This window comes from Bombus affinis, chromosome 6 (genome assembly GCF_024516045.1).
Source record: "Bombus affinis isolate iyBomAffi1 chromosome 6, iyBomAffi1.2, whole genome shotgun sequence".
In the NCBI taxonomy this organism is placed as follows: domain Eukaryota; kingdom Metazoa; phylum Arthropoda; class Insecta; order Hymenoptera; family Apidae; genus Bombus; species Bombus affinis.
In genome coordinates this window covers 4,285,032-4,306,959 of record NC_066349.1, presented here as the reverse complement: position 1 = coordinate 4,306,959, position 21,928 = coordinate 4,285,032, and the positions used below count along the sequence as shown (strand labels likewise).

At 37.5% G+C, this 21,928-nt stretch overlaps 1 protein-coding gene across 3 annotated transcripts; it reads left to right on the top strand.

The window, feature by feature from the left end:
* The first annotated feature begins 1,105 nt into the window (after window positions 1-1,105).
* LOC126918134 (LIM/homeobox protein Awh-like) lies at window positions 1,106-21,893 on the top strand. 3 transcript variants are annotated; one of them, XM_050725785.1, is made up of 5 exons: window positions 1,106-1,352; window positions 5,383-5,484; window positions 14,447-14,763; window positions 19,611-20,065; window positions 20,548-21,893. In XM_050725785.1, the coding sequence occupies exons 3-5, from the start codon at window positions 14,585-14,587 to the stop codon at window positions 20,754-20,756; spliced, it is 843 nt and encodes a 280-aa protein (XP_050581742.1). In that variant the 5' UTR covers window positions 1,106-1,352; window positions 5,383-5,484; window positions 14,447-14,584; the 3' UTR covers window positions 20,757-21,893. The 3 variants fall into 3 exon arrangements, with proteins under 3 accessions (XP_050581742.1, XP_050581741.1, XP_050581740.1); XM_050725784.1 differs by lacking the exon at window positions 5,383-5,484; XM_050725783.1 differs by lacking the exons at window positions 1,106-1,352; window positions 5,383-5,484 and adding an exon at window positions 6,085-7,391.
* The last annotated feature ends 35 nt before the right edge of the window (window positions 21,894-21,928 follow it).

Below are 21,928 nucleotides of genomic sequence, written 5' to 3'. Positions count from 1 at the left end.
TTATGATTTAACAGATGTAGTCTTTACATCAACATACCCCGTTAAAAACTTTCACAGAAGAAGCGTATCTCGTACTTTATAACCAGAAACAATGAAAAAAACTACTCGTAAATACAGATTTGGTAAAATGAATACCTTTCAATGGCAGTCGGGTTCATTAGCCAAACGTATCGTTAACGTTCGTTAGCGTAACCATCGCGGTGCTGTACGTCTGCGCGGATTCGAGGAATTGCCTTACAGCCGGAAATTTCACGAGATATTTATGTACTGGAAGGGGGCTGCAACTGTCTACGGTATAGTCCTGTAATTTCGGGATTTCCACTTTCCAGCGTTCGCCGAGAACCGTAACAGGACCGAGAAGGAACGATACAGTACCACGGTTCCCAACTTGCAGTTCGCGACCCCTTTTGTATGTTATCAGATACCATTAGTCTCTAATATAATAACGAAAGAATGAGAAAATAAATATCGCTTCAACTAGTTCCACTATTCCGTGCAAAGTACAAGATTGAATTCTTAGATGTTGACGTTCAGACCACTCAAATATCCCTATAATTCTACAAGTCCCAATATATTTTCATAGATCGTTCTCTCGCGTGGTAGGTTTTGGAAAATCACTTACAGAACTCAACCGATTGTTATTGTGCACACAATAACAACAACAGCAACAACAATCATCTTCCCTGTATCAATGAGTGAAAAGCTGCAAGTTTGAAGTTATCTCGTTGTTACTGCTAGTGAGTAACACAGAGAGGGCGAATATGATAGATTATTTGACGGTTATAAAAGGTTGGGAAACACTGATGTAGAGAGAAGGAATACGCGCGACAGTTTCCCCAACGTGTACCTCTCATCCTCCGTCTACGTCGCGCTCTCAGCTTCCTGCTCTGTGATCTCAGCCCGTCTGAGTTTCATCCCTCTTCAAGTTAGCTAACAGCAGGATCCTGCACAATGTAGTCGTGATTGCAAATCCGCTCGTTATCATCAAAACTGCGCCCGACCTAACGAAACCCACCCCCTCGACGCGCGCAAGCTCCTCTCTCTCTCTCTTTTCTCTTCCTTTCTCTTCGATCGTTTCACTTCTGCGCGCTGTATCACTCCGTCGTTCCTTTGACGCGACGAAGTAAGTACTTTCAGAGAGTAAAGAGATTCCCTGCTTTCGCGAAATTTTTCTTCTTGACCGAGAGTTCGAAAGTCTGTCTTCCTCCCTCTCTTCCTCAGCTACGCTCTTGGATCGAGTAATTCAATCACCGATAACGGAGAAGCGAACTTTCGGCTTCTGACGGTTGATTCGACTGGAAGTGGCGTGAAAGTTGAGGCTGTAGCGAGACAGGGGATGTTTGCAGGCTCCGGTATGTGTTTGGGATGACTTATTATTTTGCATGATACGGGAGGACGTGGAATGTTTGAGATAACTGCTGAAGGTATTTTGTGTTTTAGCTTGGTAATTGAATTTCTCAGAAACATAATCAATTTCATTTTTCGATTCATTTCTCCATTTCATTCTAAAAGTACTGGATCAATGTTGAATTTTCATATCGTTTTGTTTCCATTTTACTTTCATAAGCTCGCTTATTGGAAGAAAGTGGTGTAGATGATAGCAAATTTCAAGATAAATTTCAAAAATTTTTGCAACGTCGTCACTCTCTTTTGCTCTTTAATTTGTAGAATCGATCAACGTAGATTTTGAACGACTCGATTAACGATGATAGTAATTCGTACCGTATACAAGGTACATATACAAGATACGGTAGATGTTTTCTTGCATGATAATATTTGATTTTCGATCCTGTTGCGTTCTATCGGTCATTTTCAACGCAATTGCATTCTTTCAACGTTAAAAGATATTTCAAGAAAGATATAAAAAAATTGTTATTGGTATGCATGATTCAGTTAACAATGTAAACGACATTCGTAGGAAAGTAAAGAATGTGGAAATCGTGGAAAACGGACGAATGTAAATCGTGTCTAAAAACACGTTTCTTCCCTTCTTTTTCTTCTTTCACCGAATATTTAACACAGCCAAAGGCGTTTCCATGTTCGCAGTTTCTCTCCAAGTATTTTTCAAGAAATTTTCCGACATCCAAACGGCATTATCATGATAAAAGTAGTCCAGAAACCTATTCGCATTTGAAAGCGACCAACGTTCATGGGCCATTGTCGTGCAACCCTCGATACTCCATAAAAGAATACAAATTCGAGAAAGCAGGCTAACATGTCACTCGCAGCTAACCGCCTGCTGTGCAAACATGCAAACTCTTGTTAAAATCCTACTACGTAGCAACCGAGTTTCTTTTTCCGTTATCTTACACGAGACGCTTGACGTTAAGAAAAACGTTGATAAACCTGACCTCGACCTACTCGCGTCCTCTAAAAAATCGTAACGTTTCTTAACTTATATTCGATAAATCGGAAATAAATGTATGACTGATCGATCTTTCATTAACGCGATATCTGTTATTGATTTATTAAAACTGACTGATTTATTAAGGGCCGATATATCGATTAGAATCTTATGTTTTTTGTATATGCGATCATAATAGCCCAATCTCGTAACACTACTGTGTTAAAGACGAAAAATTGTACCTGCAACTTTCGCTTAAATCAAGCCTTTACTGCCAGGTAGCACAAAAATAATTTATCTATATGTATATTAAGTAAGAAAGCCGTATCTGCATTGAAACTGAAGATATAACAGCTTATATGTGAAATCAAGATCTTGTTAAATACTAAAAGTTATTATTCTCAAATTGTTTGACCAAATACGTTTATTTGAAATAAAACGACAGAACAATGAAATTTCAAAATACGTTTCGTATAATACACATAGTATATTCGTAAAAGGTGTCTACAAGTGTTCGAATACTTTGGCGAGCAACTGTATGCGCGATTTCCAAGGAGGAAAGGACGTCGGTCGCGAACGAGATTTTCGATGGTATCGATTAACGCGACAGAAGAGTACCGGGCAACGGTTTGTTCGCTCCCTTTGCCAGGATCGGCACCGGTGGAACCCCGTGGCTCCTTTTTTGAGGATCCTCCGCGTGTCCTCGCGAGGTAGAACCTTTGTCCAGTCTCGCTCCCACTAGCGAGATAATTCGACTGCCATTTTTCTCGCTTTATGCCGGGTAAGCGTTACTAATGGCCCGTTCCCTGCCGATCGCGAGGACCCTGCACCTTATTTTGCTCGTTTTTGAACGCGTAAACGCGTTTACGCACTCTTACACTACGCTTCAAAAGTATCCAGCTGCTTGGTTATCTTTCACAAGATGTATCTAGTTTAATTAGTCAAAATACACACGCATTTTTCGTATCTGATTCGAGAAGCGAAAGAAATTTTGCCGATAGAGAGATAGTTACTTCGCAAACCCTGTTTTTTTATCATTTTTAATTAATCTGTCACCAGATCACGGTTTTTCATGGAAATTTATATTCTTCGCATAATTTTTGCGCGTTTAAATTTCTAATAAATTCACGGTATATTTAACCACAGGAAGAATTCATTTGTACATGTATTTTGGTAGAATGTAAAGAATCCAAATACTTATGAACGATAGTGTACCTACTTACAGCTGGTGCACGAGCGCGTTTTGCGAACCTGTGCACACGCGCCTACGATGATCTTAACAAATAGGGCATATCGTGCTGCATCGGGAACGTATGACGCGCATTTGTCTCGAAAATGTTAGGTCGGCTGTGGAGGCGCGAGTAACGCCGCGATAAATGGGGAGGATTCAGGTTCTGTTGGTTCTTTTATAGGTAAAGGATTCTTTGTGAGTGGAACTCAACCCTTCCGGTGCGTACGTCTGATGTTCGAGGGTGGTTGAATGAAATTGGTTGAGTGAAAAACGAAGGGAAGGGGCGGAAATAGGTAGATAATATTTTATTCCAATAGTTCTGAATCCAATAGCTATGAATATTTCTTGCTCGTAACAAAATTTATCAATGTCGAATTTCGACGTTAGATATTAAAACGACATCGTCCTGTAGAAACCAAAATAGAAACCTAAATAGAATTAATTTGGAGTAAAGCTAGAAAAATCCTTTATTTCAAATTGAAATTTTATCCTAAATCGAATAAATTGTAAGTTAGGACTAATTTTAAAGTAAAGTTTATGAACTATTTTTTTCCGCTTTGAACAATTCCTCAAGTCGCTTTCGAGATACTTTTCCACGACAGTTCCTCTTGCATATCTATTGTTTAACATCGTCGTCAAATCGGTCCACGGATTCCAATTTGAATATGCAACACGGAATACATCTGCATGCAGTTTCGCAGCAGGTGTTCCTTCTTTTTTTTCTGCTCCGAATCCTACCTACTTCACACTCGAGGAAATTTCTATCATTTCGGAATGCAAGGGTTTTGTCGTTTGCTGTGAAGTCAAGAAATGGCGCAGGCTTTTCCTCTCAGGTAAAAACTCATATTACGGTGAAACTCGAAACCAAATGGGTCTTTCACTATATATATATATAATTCTTGAATACTTTTGATACGATGACATTTAGAAAATTTGTTATAAAAAGTTTTGTATAAAGATTTTACATACATAACAATTTTTTAACAGAGACAGGATAGATGTTTATTTCTGATATTAAATTTACGTAAAAAGTCATAGCTCCATTTACCATTTATCACGCACTTGCATAGTCATTGCAATTTGAACGCATTTTCAAAGAAACTCGTAAACCGATATCGATTCAAGTAACGTAGATAACGTTAAATGTTCTTTTTATTGAACGTTAAACTTTCCTTTATTGAACGTTAAAAGCGTTTGTTCCTCAAAATATATAATACGTACTTACCTACCTAATCGATATCTTTCCGCTTAGCTTAAACATCGATGCTTGCATGTGACGATCACGTGATCCCACAGTTAATAAAACAGTATTCTTTAAAAAGTTATCGATCATTCACTCGCCAAGTTTTTGTTCGATTTCGATAAGAATCAATATTTGCGATTGACGATATACACCAAATGTCACGTATCGGAAGTAAGGACCCAGCTTGCAAACCGATACATTGATACCATGTAAATCACGTAAGGAATGAAAAACAATGACTTCCTGTTCGTGGAATTGCCAAGTTATATGAAATTTCGTAAATGTAATTTTTATTTGATTTTGAAGGTGAACACGTAGGTGCTTATTACTCCCTTTCATAACTTTGAATTATCGTTGCAATGTTAAAATATTGAAAATGTTAAAATGTCACTTGTCTTAATAATTGTAATCTCCGATTTTCGCAAAACTTCGTCAACTTGTTAGTAGATTGCGGATTTAGAATTTAGAATTTAGAGCGAGACTCGCTAAAAAGCGAGACACATTTAAGATAATTCGAAAGCATGTGTCTCTCTAGACGATAATTTTAAATATTCATAATTACAGATATCACGAATTGGTGATCGGATTCATAAATTGAATGCGCACGTGTAAATCTCTTCTGGCCAATTCCAAGTTTGTTCAACAGTAGCTGCTTGTTCTTGCTATGTAAATGTTTTTTTAATAAATTTTTCGATAGTAGCGGTATTACTTTGGTACATTTGTTCTCTATATTTCTGTCCCCAAAAGCAAGGTCGAAAAGCAAGACCGAGTTGACCATTTAGTCACGGTTCACCCTCAGACGTACACTATCCCTTTCCAGCATTTATTTATATGTGCCTACTTGTATGGATATATATTTTATATTTCTTCTCTTCCTTTTTATTTTCGATGAGTTTGGGTTCTCGAGGAGGTTCGAGCACCTGTTTGTATTTCTGCCCCGCCGACACATAAATCATCCTGGAATGGACTAACGCCTTTTATCACTGCTATCCCTCTCCAACTCCTGTCTTTCTCTATCCGAACCATATTCTTCTCTGTATAGGTGTGTAAATAAGTGTATAAGTGTGTTCGGCTCTAGTCGAGCGACCCGTTTACGCCCACGTCTAAGATGAATATGAATTTTTCATTTCGAGACCGAGGAAAACTGTCAAACGAGTTTTTTGGTCCTACCCCTCGCATTTTTTTTTATTTTTATTGCCATGGCGCGCGTGTGCACGCATCCGTGAAATCCAATGTTTCTTGAATTATGCGTAGATACAAGGAGAGGGAAGATGGAGAATGAGAGACAGTATCTTTGCATTAGAAGAAGACGGTTTAAAAATGAAGTAGGTTACACTTTTGGTTAACGAGACATTGATGATGTTTACCTTAGGTTGATTGATTCGAAGGAGAGTGAACGAACGGTTTTGGGACAAATGGAATGATTCGAATGAATTGTTGTATTATTTTATGGAAGAATGTTAAGCGAAGTAGAAAAACGAATGAAAGTAATTGACAAGCGTTGGCCAGTGTTCAATTTTTGGCAAAAGCTAATTTTGCAACGAGACACCTAATTAAAATTAGAATATCATTTTATGAATAGAATTAGCGAACTGCAATGTTTACGAAACGTCGAATAAAGTGTAACGCACTATTAAAAACGCGATCGAAATCCTATGGTTCACAATTGTATCATATATGCATAAAAGTTTCTTGCAAGAAGGCGCAAAAACTCAAAGGAAGAAGCCGGTGACAAAAGGAACGTGGAAAGAAATAGAAAGTGAGAGACGCGATCAGCAAAAACCAAAAAAGAGAACCAACTCTACTATAAGGAACACGTTGCCCGCAGAAATTCCATTCGATTGTGATTCGCGACTTCCCCCCACTGCTCCGCAAGGAATTTACGATATCAAAACCCTCAGTGGTGGGTTTTCGCGCATGGAACATGGGCGTGGTCGATTGGGCGGAGCCTGGTTGTCGTTCAGGGGTCTTCGTCCCGAAAAGCATCGTTCCTGTGCCGTGAACAACCCCGAGTCGAGTCACGCAACGCCGTTCCCCACCATTCAGTCTCCGACGTTCTAACACACGCGTACATGTGTACATACACGGAACGTGGACGGAGTGGAAACAGTGCAAAGAAGCGTGAATACACAGTGTGAATGTGTGAGTGATAGACCGAAGCGGCGATTGCAGAGTGTGGAAGGGGCAGGATCGAGGATGCCAGTCTTCCCCGGGCCACGGATCTGGACAGCGTATTTTCTGCGATCCTTTTCGATCCTACAGATCCGCGATTTTTTATTCCTCGCGAGTTCCCTGGTTTGGCTTTCTTTGGTTTGATACTGAAACTTACTCGTTTGGAAAGAGTTATCGGATCGTAGCGCGAGTTTTAGTTTCAAGGTGTTGTGAAGAGACTTTGTGGACTACACATATATATATATATATATATAGGTTAACTACTGACATGTTTTTGTCAGTTTAGCACGTGTATTTGGTATCAGCAGACTCTTTTTTTGGTTGCTCGATGATTATGAAAATGAAGAGAGGAAGTTTGTGAGATAAAAGGAAGTTCTGGACCGATTTCAAGAAAGATGAAGGTGAGTGGATTGAGATTTAACTCTGAAATGGTATCGTCGGATAGTAGGTGTCTAGCAATAGTTTAGACAGCTTTGTTATCTAACATTGTTAAGATTTATTTATTTCAACGTTTTTAAATTTTGCGATAACGAAAATTAGTTAAGAATACACGCATGTATTTAAATAATGTATGTATCACGATTTGAAGTAACACATATGTATACATGCTTAGATACCTAGTTTTCTTTTGTTTATCGATTATGAAAGATTAAATAAGATAGTGAAAAATTTTGTTCGATTCATTGACAGTAGGTAGATAAAGAAGATAAACGTAAGTCGAATATGTGAAATATATATAAGGTGTATGAACAGGTGTGAATCATTTGTTTAAGCGAAGCGATGCGCGGGTTTCGAAAGTTTTTCGATGTTTTATCGTTGGAGGTCAAAAAGCTTTCTTTAAAAATTATAAGTTATAACCAATTATAGTACCTTAATGAAATACAATGTGAACATGTTCAATATATTTTTGTTTACATTGTCAAAAGACATTAGAAATCTCTTTATCAATAAAAAGTTCTTGTTAAACACTTATATACCGAGTAGTAAAATTAAATATATAACTCTGTTACATTCTAACATTGAAAATAAATTTTCAAATTGTCTTTAAGTTATATCGAATCAGTAAAATCTGAAAAGAGTAGCCTTTTGCAATTAAAAGAAATATCTTACGTCTCGTTATAGAATTCATTATTTTAATTCATCGAAACATTGCACTTCTATCCTTTGAATATAATTTTCATATAAAAATCCAATTTAATATTCCAATGTAAAGCTCACTTCGTTATAATTAAAACATATCCTACCAATTCATCAAAATTAATGATTCATTGAAACGTTTTATCTCAGTTCTTTAAATACTTTAAACTCCGTCATTGTTGTTGCACAACAATTACGATCCTGCATGTTAAACTCATAAACGTCACACCGAACGCACATAATGTCCTGGCAGCAAGTTTTTCTTAAAAACTGTTTCTGGAACGAAACGACGCGACGGCCATGATAATTTTGAAATATTGCGAAAAATTATTTACGATCGCCGGCGAAACTTATAAGGCCGATAAATCACTGGGAATGGTATACTCGCTCGTGCCATTAAACGTCCGTCCCGTGTAGCAAAGTGACGAATCGGATGTGTACGAGGATCGTCGATGTCCGGTAGTCGGTAGTGAGGCCCGTTTGACCTCTTCACCCTAGCATTTCTCATTTTGTCAGCTCATCTCCGTCGTTTCGAAGTGTTGACGAATAAAAAATGAATACTATTATTCTTCTTAACTACTCAACTACTCGTTGATTGCATTCTTCGAGCATCGAGTCCACTTACGAACGATTGAGAAATTCTTTCTTCGTTTCTTTCAACGAAAATTCGATTCTTCTCTCGCGATAATTGAGTTAGAAAGCTACTTGCGAATTTTCGAATTACGATCGTGTAAAATATTTACATTTAAAGAACGATTTATAGGAATTAATCGATTTCGTTACGAGGATCTTCGATCGAAATTGATACGAATTTTTTCTTCGAATATCTTATTATACGTACTATATCTTTTTGAATTTATACATAACTACATTATTAGGAAATATACGTACGCGCACCGATAATTTGCAACGTTGAAATATTATCTACTATCTCAAGTTTCTCATTTGCACCTATCAAGCCTGGATCGCGCTTAATCATAAATTCTTATTATCATGTAATAAATGCAGCTCGATGATTTCGTTGTATAATAACGCTATCGAACGTCATATTATGAAATTGCAGTTCATTAATTCTATTGTTTAGAAACGAAACATTTTCACGCTTCGCCTATCAAATTAAATATCAATTCTCGAAAGTATTCGATATGCTAATAAAGATTACACAAATATCTATTCAATTTTCTTTCCCATTGATTTTTCGTGAATTATCACTTGTCATCTCACACTACCCCATTGTTTCAAACGCTATACACGCTATCGTCATAGCAACTTTCATTCTTGTTTGTGCTTCGATATACATAGGTATTTTATTATTCCACTCTCATTAAATTGTCACATTTTAATAAACGATTCTTTCACGTAATTTTCACGTAAAAAACCAGGTAATTTTAATTTTTTCTTTATTGCTGTCATTAAATGCTAAACATGTATGTATAAATAGCGCGATTTTTTACAATATCCTTCAAATTGTAAAAAAAGTATGAACATTATCTAACAACATGTTTAATCCCAAGCGATCTGCGCATTGGAAAAATCAATATGAAAACCAAAGAATAGGCAGGTTATATGTTTCGATGGTCGATGTACAATGGCAACCCTAGTTTACAGGGATTCACAGAAAAGCAACCGGTCGAAATTCAAGGGGTAATTTACAACAGGTCAAACTTCGTCGTTTCTTCTCCAATATCTTGGGATCTTCCACGAAATTGAATTCACTGAGTTCAGTGGTTTAAAATACAATTTATAGAAAACGCAGGTATATTCACTTAGGTATATAATCTCTGGCAGAAAGAAATCAAATCAGAAAAAATTTCTTAAAAACTTTCCTGTCTTCGAACTATAATTTTTATTATATGTTATTATATTTAATACATTTATTATACGTTATTATATGTGATAAAAAGTAATAGGAAATTAACGGGCACTTAATGTGAGTCATGAGTTAAGTTAAGAATAATCGAGTTTCTCCAGCAAGGAAATAGCCAGAGAAGAGTCACAAAAATCATAGGATGTAGTCCAAGTATCATTAGCAATTTCAGAAAAGGAATGTGACGAAACGGAAAATGTATCTGAGAGCGAAAGATGTAGTGGTCCTCGTGCAGCAACTAGTCGAAACGATAGAAAATTGCGTAAAATTGTGAAAAATTTTAGACGAGTAACTTTGAGAGAGATAAATCAGCACAGAACGTTTCCGAACGTATTGTCAAAAATCGTTTAAATGAGATAAGTTTTTCATTTCAGAAAACTAAGACAAAACAACTCATAACAAAAAGCATAAAAGAGAACGCGTACAATGATGTAAGAAACATCCAAACTGGACAGTGGAGGATTGGAGGAAAATAATGATCATTCGTTTGGAAATTCTTGAAATTGTATTTTTTAAGATGACGATACTGTCATCGCAGGAAAGTAGTAAAAGACTGTTTACGCGGTAACAGCATCAAAACAATGAAATGACCAGCGAACAGTCCAGATCTAAATCCGAATATTGAAAAGACTGATTCGCGAGAGAAGGCCTTAGAATCAAGAAGAACCTCGTCAGGTTATCCGACTATCGTGGGAAGAAATTCCCCGCTCAGATTATAAATATCTCGTTAATTCAATGCCACAATGCATCAAAGTAATAATACGTTCACATGGAAACGTACCAAAATAATAATACTTACAATTATTTAAATTAACAAATCGGATCGGCAATTTTTTCCCGTGTAATATTTTGTTCTTCATCTCGCTTCTTTTTCGTAATAAATGGAAGTTTGTGTTAGTTTATTGTCATTTAAGTATTTCACGTTAAACTCCTCTTCAATTTCCCATTATTTGGGTATTTGTATTAGATCGTCCGAAAAGTTTCTTTCGTTTTATAAGAAAATCGTGAATGCACAACATTTTCCGTTTCATATTATATTATCGAATTACGTATGATCCATTTTGTTCTATCAAAATAAAGATCACAACGTTCGACAGATTAGGTTTCATGTTTGTATAAAGATGCATCGTTGTAAAAGACGTGTCTGTAAAAGAAAGACACTTTTCGGACGACCTAATACGGCAGCATTTTGTAGTTCTGACACATGGATGTTTTTAACAAATTTCGTATTAATACGTTCGATCCAAAAACTTTTTGCCAGTGTTTCTTGATATCTTCCTTCTACCATTTCTTATAAATCAGCAACGATTCGTTTATGCGTTCCATAAATTTAAAAAGCTCTTCAACTGTAAAATTAAGGGTTCGATTAAAGGATTGGAAATACTGTTATCTAGCCACGTGATCTTTCATCGAAGCAATCGCGTTATTATCATTTCTTAGGCTGAACGTCTTCATACAACTGTATTTCTTCCTTCCCTCGAATGTTCTAACGAAGTAAATTGCTCAAAGTAAATTGCTCTCTACGAAGCTGGGGCAATCGAAAATATTACTAAATTTAGGACCAAAATCTGCTAGACTTGAATTGAGGATTATATTTTCTATTTAACCACGCGATCTTCCGGTTATTTCATCGAGATAATTGCGCCAGTAAATCCGTGATCCGCGACACGGCGTATTAATCGACACGGTGTTACGTTCGAAGAGAAACGTAGCTCTCTTTCCGAGGGAAGATCGAAATGCCAGAAGGTATAAATCACAGGTGGGAAGTTCAACTTTGCCTTCGGCAGATCATAAATCAATGACCGTCCAGTTAAACGTGAAATGATTACTGGCCGACGGGAGAAGCTACGACAAGGAGGGAAAGGACAGAGAGAGGAAGATGAAATGAAAAAGACGTGTTCGTGTAGCGTCTTCGAAATTGGCTGTCGTCGATGTTGTCTTTCTTGAGGTATCTGTTGTGCAATATCCCTGTTCTTTATATGTTTCGCGTTTTCACGGCGATTCACGTTATATTTTCGTTCGTTTGTGTGTTTAGTTCGCGCGTTTAAACCGGCGAATTCAATTTGAAGCCGACGAATAAGAATTGTTTATGACGGAGTGTGAATTTTTTTGAAATATTTTTCTTTCACGTCGCTTATTTTCCGATCGAGGAAACCCTTTTTTAACGTTCTCGGAAAATCTTCGCTCGTTCTAACTCTGCCGCGTTCTTTCCGTCGTTATCGTGTTTTTCTGACGTTAAAAAGTATTTCAAGTTTAAGCAAAATCTGAAAGAACTGTTCTTGGTATATATGTACATGAGTTTTCGTACCAATCTTTTGTCCAGCATATTCGCGAAATAAATAAGCGTGAGATTGAAGTATAAAAATGATAAAAATTTAAGGGTCGCAGCAGAGTGAAATAAACGTTTAATAAATTGAAATTTTTAATTTCCTGAAGGTTGATAGAACAGTTTTTCCATATTAATGTACGAATAAAACAGTAAAGAGGAGAAGTACGTGGTAAACGCAATAAATCGAAGAATATAATGTAATTAACTCATTGATTGCACGCTGTGGGGAACAATAACCTTTGTGCATTACTCGTGTACCAATTAATATAATCAAGTCAAGACTCGCTGTTTCAGTGTACTCACTTATACATAATACACGCACGTGTGAATACACAGGTGCATTCACGAGCACGTGTGCCGCGACATCGATAAGAAAAAAATTGCATACAGATCAGATACGCGTTATCTTTGCGTTTATCTCTCTACGCACTCACAATGACAACCTTTCCCTCTCTCTCTCTCTCTCTTCGTTGTACCTACTTATTTGTCTCTTTGTGTTAACCAAACCTCTAACAACACGATGGGACTGAAAAGAAAAAAAAGAGGAAAAAAAACTAACCAGCTGCATCGTGTCGTTCGAGTGTCAATTAATCGAGCTCGAAACTCTACCACAGGTTTGTTTCAAGCGGTTCTTGACTAATGAACGACGACTTGTTAAAGAATGAATGCATTTTAATCGATGACTGCCATTTGCTATTAAAGATCGAATAGAACGATAATTTAATGTAACTTTTTCATATTTCCCTGGATTCTTCGTGTCAACTATAAAATATAATTAACTTCCGAGAGATTATAAAAATTATACGCAATTTATATTGGCACACCCCATCCTGAAGAATCAACTGGAAGCTAAAAGAGAAAGAAAAGAAAAGACAACTTGAAAATTAGTAAAATCTCCTGCGTTACGCATTCAATTAAAAGGAAGCTGCGCAGCTACGATCTTTAGGGGCGTGCGTATCGCTTAAATCTCACCATCCACAATGAACAAATTTGCGCCTACCTAAAGGTCGTTTCGCGTGTACGCACGTTTGATACACGATGTGTGCGTAGTCATGCGAATCGTTGAGGCCGGTCGTTGAGGAACGAAGGGATCATGCCCAAGAGCGGCATCATTTATCAGCCGGCGGCCGTCCGCTCGTTTATTATTTCACTTTGCCGAGTATTAATTGAGATTTGGAGCCCGCAGCCAGCCTTTCCGTACCTCCACACCCGGAAACGATCGTCTTATACTATGTGTTTAGCGATGGCCTCAAGTACGTCGCAAGTAGATTCGAATATTCAATGATTATTCAGTTTTCTAGGTTGAATGTCTCAACAAGAATGGTACATTTGGCAAGCGAGCTATTCTACGTAAAAGAACAAGTCGAAAATATCGAATAAAATTTCTTCATACGACGCTTCATTCTTGAGAAAATCGGCTTCGGGAATATAGTTACGAATGTAATTAAAATATAGGTTGAAACAGAGATGGAATATTTGGCAAGTACGACGAATGAAATATTATATCCATCTATCAAGACATGAAGAGGACATCGAGTATTCGATTCGATTCGGCACTTGATCCCATCACTAATGATGTTTTTTCTCGTACGACACGTTGATGCTTTATGAATCGATCGATCGTACTGGTTTCGCTAGCCGACAAATTCCAGCGCGAGACTCTCTTCTAATAACGTTAATACCGTGGCTCGTGTTCTTTTCCATCGATCCCGGTATTCCATGTAAAATGTTCGTTTTAATGCCTTGGCATTAAATTCACGATGACATTAGGTAGAGACTTGCAGCATCTGCTTGAAAGGTTTATCGAAGGAAGGTTGTATGCGATGGCTTTTTTTGTACAGGATGCCTTAGAGTTGCTGTTCAGAGCTTTAAAGGGTGCAAACTAGTACAATGTAAAGGCAGATTGTAAAGTATTTGTGGAAGTCAATAAATTGCCTATCACGTAAATTACACTAATACTTTCTCTCGAATTTAATTTTACAACAATCTCGTTCTAGGCTGAAATCTTCCTAATTGTTCTTAAAATTATCGTCGACAATGAAATCTTCGATCATCTAAATAACTATAAATAACTATATAACTAAATAAGTATGACTAACAAAGTAAAATGAATAAAATTGCAGACGGAAATCGAGACGGAGCCAGATTGCACGGACAACATCCTTTGTTCGAACAACAACAACGTGAACACCAATAACAACAACGTAACTAGCATAAAGAAAGCTGCTACTAATATCAACAACAACGACAGTCACGATGGAATGGAAATGGACTGTGGCGGTTGCGGGGAAAGCGTTCGCGAGCGGACTGTCCTCTGTGTAGGGGGTCGTACCTGGCATTCCAGATGTCTGAAATGTTGCGCCTGTGCGAGGCCTCTGCACGATCAGCACTCCTGTTTTCTTCGAGGGATGAGACTCTACTGCAGGCACGACTACGCCTTGTAAGTACAACTCGTTTCTATTTCTAAGGTCAGTGGAGCTCGTTGTCCAAGTTTAACCACCGTAATTTTTTGCATCAATGGGGAACATAGTTTGTTTGGTTAGGTTAGCTGATTTATGGGACTGAAGGTACACCACTACAAAAGGTATTTTCACATTGCTGTATTCATTATAACACTTACGTACTAATTAGTTAGATCTAAGCATATCAAAGTTCGTGTTATTGAAACTTGATGAAATCATCGAGAAATAAGGATACATAGCTAGCCACTGTTTGTCATAATTACAATACGAAAACAAAGTAAACAATTTGTCCCTTAAACAAGCATAAAGGGATCGAAAGCCACTGGGATCATTTTAGCGAGTCACTCGTTCGTAATACAGAACGACCCTTCGAAATCTATCTCAAGGGACTTGTTCATAAAATCCTTTGAAAGTAGCTGCTCGACAGGGTGTCCGAGATATCTGTTATACGAATGTCAGCGTATTCCGCGAGAAGCGTTCCGTAAGTCGAACAAACGGTCATTCTTTCCAGGTGTTCACGAGTGGTAGTCGAGAAACGTCCTCTTAAGCTTTGGCTTTGCTCACCGGTTACGTATCAGTGGGGTGTCTGTTCTTCGATCAGCTGGGATATTATTGGATTCATCGGTAATCCTTCGTGTCGCTTCTGGATCGCGGGCTAACTGTCCCTTTTGGTCGATTACAGATCGCGATCGAATGATGGAACGCTTTCGTTTGATGAATTGCTTTTTTATGCAAATCTTACACTCTTATGAGCACGATTAAAAAAACACAACTTAAACGTAGATATCTTTTATTAGAGAAATATTAAACTTATTAAAACTTATAATTAAAACTTATAATGAGTAGGTACTGTAAGTACCTTGTGCATTTTATATATTTTTGCATTTTACGCGTTTTTCTATCTTTACATTTCGCGTAAATGCGTAAAAAATCCGCCGTCTACTGATTAAATATCTTATCGCTATTTTTCTGCGATTAAGCGACTTAAGCCTTAGTCTTTATAGTCCTCAATGATACCAGTTAAGAGTTAAACGTATCAATCGGAAAAGTGAAAAAAGCACGATTATAATGATTTAGCTAAAAGCTGTCTGTCTTTGGAGTCACGTGGCCGTCACGTGGGTGCAGATATTCCCGCAGATGAACAGATATCCTTACGCGAGTATTCGACATAGGGTCGAGAGAGATTCACCATTGGGTGATTAATGTCTTCCGATGTAACCTTCTTCTTCTTCGTTCTTCTCCTCTTCCTCTTACTTCTCTTTTCTTTTACTTTCTTCTTCTTCTTCTTCGTCTTCTTCTTCTTCTTTGGACCTCACGCGTACAGTCGGCTATTCACGTCATATACGTGTACCACGCATGCTCACGCGCGAGATGCGAGTCACGATGTGACGTTGAAGCCGGGCTTCGATGCCCGCTACGAATAAAGGACATCTCATCTGACGTTTTCTTGCGGTTACAAGTCCCTGGAGACGAAAAGAAAAGACGCCGGTTTTGACCCGGGCCGTATACGAATATTCGCAATGGCGAATCTTTTCAAGCGATGGATTTTTTTATGCGATCTTCAGACGAATCAAATAATGTACGTGTGTATCTGGTGTGATTTAAATTCCTACAATGGGTTTTGTTTAACAATTGTATATTGACTAGATTCTTTTAAATAGATTGTTAGCGAGCATATTATAGTAGACGGTTAATAAACGCGTTATATTTAATTTGCATCAGATTCAATATGACAGTAATATAAAACTTTCACAGATGGAAAGTATGTAAGAATTAAATGTAAAGTATAAAATATAGAAAATCAGTGCGGATTTTTATGCATTTACGGGAAATTTATAAGTGCGAAGCAATTACATGGCGAGCAAAACAAGTCTCCGCTTCGTATCCATCTGTTTAATCGTGTTTATAGAAACGTAACTTTGTATAAAAATCCGTAAACTAGCGATAAGATATGCAACGAGGATGGATTTAAATATAGAACAAGTATGTAGTATAATTATGTATTTCTATATAACTGAAAGTAAAAGATATTTCAAAGATAGCTACGTAAAAGAGAGCAGAACGTCCTCGATTGCTCGAAATTATCGTCTCCTCGGCATGTTTAGGAAATCGTCGAAATCGCAGTAGCAGAAACGTAGATTACCCCCGGGCTTGCAAGCGTCGTGTCTCGAATCGTTCTCAGGAGGGCGTAGGCATTCGCATTTAAGTGCCATTAAGGCAGAAACGATAAGGTCGTGATTAAAGCGGCGACCGATTCCCTGTCGCGCAGCATCGGCCACACTGAATTAAGAGAACCGGAATTTCGACGCTGGCATGGCTAATAGAGCGATTTCTGGTTCATCCTGCTCCTTCCATTCTTTCTCTTTCTTCCTTTTTTTTTTTCTTTTAATTTTGTTTATTCTTGGCTGAGAAACGACACGAGGAAAAGGATCGTGGAAGGAGAATAACGTCGGCGAATATTTATTAATTTAAAAGACACCCGTCCCCTGCTTGAAAAGCACCGACACACGAGGGTGGACCAAAGAGAGGGAATCACAGCTAGCTGCCTTACGAGGCGAATTCCTTAGACTTTAGATGGAACACTGGCAGTTCTTGCTGGTGACTCGGCAGCCACGCACACGCGTGCCTGTTTTTGTATTCTCCAGAGAAAAATATGGGCAACCCGTACAGAACCGTATACTTACGGCTCTAGGTCTATTACTTTTTTAATTTATGAAACAATTTGTGCAATCAAAATTATATTTCTGATTTGGAACTTCCACGATCATTAGATAACATAATTTGTGGTTCTTCGAGTTTTGATATGACGAATAAAATTTAAATACAGACACGATATAAACAAGATGAAACTCAAACAATTCTCTCTGATTTCGCATAAGTCACAATATAATACAACTAAAATACTAGATACGTAATTCTGTAATAACAAAATTATTCTAAATTTAAGGAATTCTAATTTTTCGTGCTAAAATTTCTCCATTCATACTTTATAAACGTTACTATATGGCTTGCTTCTATTACCAAAAACGATAATTCAAGCGTAAAATATCGCCAACGTAATAATTTATCACACGGCCGATTTATATCTTAAAAGATATCGAAGATCGCGATCGAGATCTGGCTTCGTAGCGCGAGAATCGAATGCAGTCGAATGAGGATCGGAGGTATAAGGGGGGACTATGAATTCTCTACTGTGCAGAGGTCGGATAGCGGCCGACTTAATCCCCCGTTGACTTATAGGGCCCGCCTATGTGGAAGAACAAATGAATAAATTAGGGCGGGGTCGTTTGGTAGCCGATGTACGGCCCTGAAGATTTATTGATACCCAATACCAGTTCCTCTGGTCTGGTTACACGCTGCTTCTGACCGTCTCTTATTTCGCTCTGATCCGACGTAAACGCGCCGGAAAAGGAAAGGGGTGGCGCCACTATTTATGCTAATGACACCTCAAACTTTCACCGGACCTTCAAGCTCAAAGAGATCGCGTAAAATGATTTATTTTAAATCGTGAATTTTTTTCAGTAATTGTCAGTAATGTTAAAGTAATTAAAAAAACAAATGTATATTTTATTTGCAAGAATCGACCAATAACGATAATAAAATAATCATAATAAGTAGGTACACATTATTAAGTTCTAGGCGAAGCTTTCAGAGGTTTAAAAAGATACTCAGGGTCAGGTATAGATGTCTTGTCAAGAATGAATAGATACTTGCGTGCTTCTAGGCGTGCCTTGTGCGCGATCAGCATAACCAATAATACCCGAAAATACCATGGATGCGACGGTGACGATGCGATTCGTGAACCGACTAATCCTTCCGTGGCTTACCATATTTTTCCATACAATAACCAACCTTTCGGTCGATCCACAATTCTTCTTTTTCACTTATGCTACTTATGTTTTTTCTCTTTGTTGTTACAACAAAGTTATTCTTCGTTGCGAACAACAAGTTACCTGTGGAGCTTAGAAGTTCTGTTTCCTTATAGAATTATTTTCTGTATAGCTATTGAGTATTATTAAGTTCGAATCAGTGGACTTAGACGAAGACAAGAAATCTAAGAGGGAAATTAATAAATTCCATAGATTCTATCAAATTCACTTCTACATCATACACCCAAGTAATAAAAATCCGTGGTGTACCTATCATCGTAGCAGATCTCGTTAAAAGACGAGCGTATCGTTTCTTCGTAAGAGCCATCCACAAATCGCTTATATCTCTCCTCTTAAACGCAACACTCGTAAGATCGTGACCCGTTTCCTGGTGTCGGGCGGCTAAAATTCAAAGGGTTAGAGTCATTTGTAGGGCGAGGGAAGCCGCGGGACTGAGACGTCCAGATAATCTCGACGTAATCTACCGGGCGAATCGCGAGAGGTCGAGCGACCCTTAAACCACGCTGCTGACGCGCTCTAAAGGACATCGAGTGGCGGAGTAGTATGTTAATGAGGACAGGACCATCGGATTCTCGTACACGGAGGTCCTGAATGAACCTGCAGCCTCGACCAAAATAGCACCTTCATCCTCCTCCTCTTTCATTCTTGTCTTCTCCTCGTCCAATTCTTCTATTCTACGAAATTTAAATAAACTTTCTTGATCGTCGATCAAGCGTTAATCTAATACAGAAACAAGCGTATCGTAACAATTTCGGTGCATGCTCGTGCACTCGTGCAGGAAAAATCTCGAAGAACAAACAAATCTTAAGTTAATAATAAACCTTAGCTCTGTGGATTAACAATAGAATTTTTTCTTTCTCAACATTTGGAAGAAGGTGGAAGAAGGTACATAGATCTTGAATGTACGATAAAATCCCTCTTTCTCGACATTTCAGAACCTTTGGTGCAAAATGTGCGAAGTGTGGTCGAAGCGTAGGTGCGGGTGACTGGGTGAGAAGAGCCAGAGAAAGGGTGTATCACTTGGCCTGTTTCGCCTGCGACGCCTGTTCTCGTCAACTGTCGACGGGGGAGCAATTCGCCCTGCTGGATGCCCGATTGCTCTGCAAGGCTCACTATCTCGACGTCGTCGAAGGAAACAATACCTCATCCTCGGAAGATTGCGACTCCGAGCACGGTGGCAAAGGCAGCAAGACGAAGAGGGTCAGGACCACTTTTACGGAGGAGCAACTCTCTGTTTTGCAAGCGAACTTTCAGTTAGACAGCAATCCCGATGGCCAGGATCTTGAAAGAATAGCTCACGTTACGGGACTGAGCAAACGAGTGACGCAAGTCTGGTTTCAGAACTCGAGGGCCAGGCAGAAGAAACACAGTGGAAAGATCAAAACGCAAAGTAAGTACATTTGTTATTTGAAAATGTTGCAATTCCTAGTAAAATATTACCGATGAACGAATACAACGAATTCCAAGAAGAAAATGGAAAAATATAAACGATAAATTAAAACAGAAAATACAAAATGTACGTAGATGCCTCTGCATATCGATAATGAATTACAGGCAGAAAATACGACAATACGAGAGGGCAATTAGTATTGCATGGTTTATGCTTCCTTGTTCATTGAACTTAATCAAAATCTATAGAATTAATGTATGAGTTAATATGAAACAATATTACAGACATTTCGTAATTTGAACTTTAGATTCGTGCATTAACGTACTAACTATCTAAACAGTTAGTAGCATTATTTGGATTGAAAAAGACGAAATATAATATACACGTAGGATCTTTTTTACTAAAAATTTGAAACTTTTTCTTTCTTTTCTTATAACTATTCTATATTGTCATTCCTAAAAAATAATTCATTTCCTATCTAGTGCACCATTCACCACCAATGCAACATCATCCAGGTGATTTGTACCCAACCAGTGTAAACATGGTAGGTGCCTATTTAGGGGGGTATCAAGGCGGCAGCGTAGGAAGCGAAAGTCCTGGCAGTCCATTGACACCACTCACTCCTTTAACACCTCTAACCCCGACAACGCCCAATCACCTTCAAGCCCAGTTCTGTCATCAAACGGGTTAACTTTATTTAGTAACAATGTCCAATATCGGTGATCATTGCTTTCGAATTTTACCTTCGTCGATTGTTTCCAAGTCTAATATTGTTTGCAATGGAAAATTTAGCGTTCGAATTTAGAAGAACATCGATCTATTAGAGAGGAAGAAATTATAAAGTTCTAGGATTTCGAAGAGGGTACATTAATTCATTCGAATGTTTTGAAAATTTAGCATAAATTTTTTCATAGATTTATGAGAATTTAGAATATAGTAGAACCTCGATTATCATTAAGGAAATATTTGATTATTCGAATATCGATCGATTAAAAAATTTGCATATGGTTTCAGCTAGGGAAAATTGTAAAATAAAAGTATGGTCAAGGTTTTACTTAAAAAGATTATTTAAAACGAACCCTCTTTGAATTCTAGAACGCTTAAGGATAAGTTTTAAATAATGGAGATATTCTCTGTCTTTTTTTTGTACATACACAAAACGAATTGTTTCAAACAAAGCGAGAAGTAAAAGTGATATTAAGAAATAGGTTAATATTCTATGGTGAGGATTCTAGTATATGAATGGAGAAAACACGATCATTATTTATTCTGATTCGATTGCAATAGTTCGTAACTTGTATTTGCATTTTAAAATTAGTCTACTTAACTCTTTTACTTGGCAAGAGTGCAATGAAACGAAAAGTAGGATTACAATTTTGATAGTGTTTGTAAAAAAAGGTCTCGTTTTTCATAATTTTTTTTATAAATTTGATTTGTCACGAGATAGATTCTTAAATTTTCAATTTGAGAAAAGTCGGAATATTTCTATAACATTAATTTCTTTCAAATTTTGCTAATATTATTATTCGTTCTTTTTTCAATTTAAAATCAACAGTTTGCAACAGTATCAAACCAATGATTACAAAACGAGTAATTTTTAGCAACATTGACACGGCTCATTAGTATTATTTAAATTCTCACTATACGCGTGTCCCATGAAGTATTTTATTTTTAAGATAAGATTGTACATAGATGTATTCTGTAGCTTTTGTATATAAATTTCAAGGAAATCGTGCATGAATATTTGATATCGCTCCCAATGTTGTACACACATTATCGCAATACTGTAAACCGTACTGTTAATAATAAAAATGTCTTTTACTGTTAACACGTGTTATTACTTTCAAACCTGAGGCCCTTGTG

Bases quoted from the DNA above. Each gene is read 5' to 3' on its own strand.
- LOC126918134 (XM_050725783.1), top strand. The intron at 14,764-19,610 runs GTAAGTACAACT...TCGACATTTCAG, and splicing joins TGCAGGCACGACTACGCCTT to AACCTTTGGTGCAAAATGTG. The intron at 20,066-20,547 runs GTAAGTACATTT...TTTCCTATCTAG, and splicing joins TGGAAAGATCAAAACGCAAA to TGCACCATTCACCACCAATG.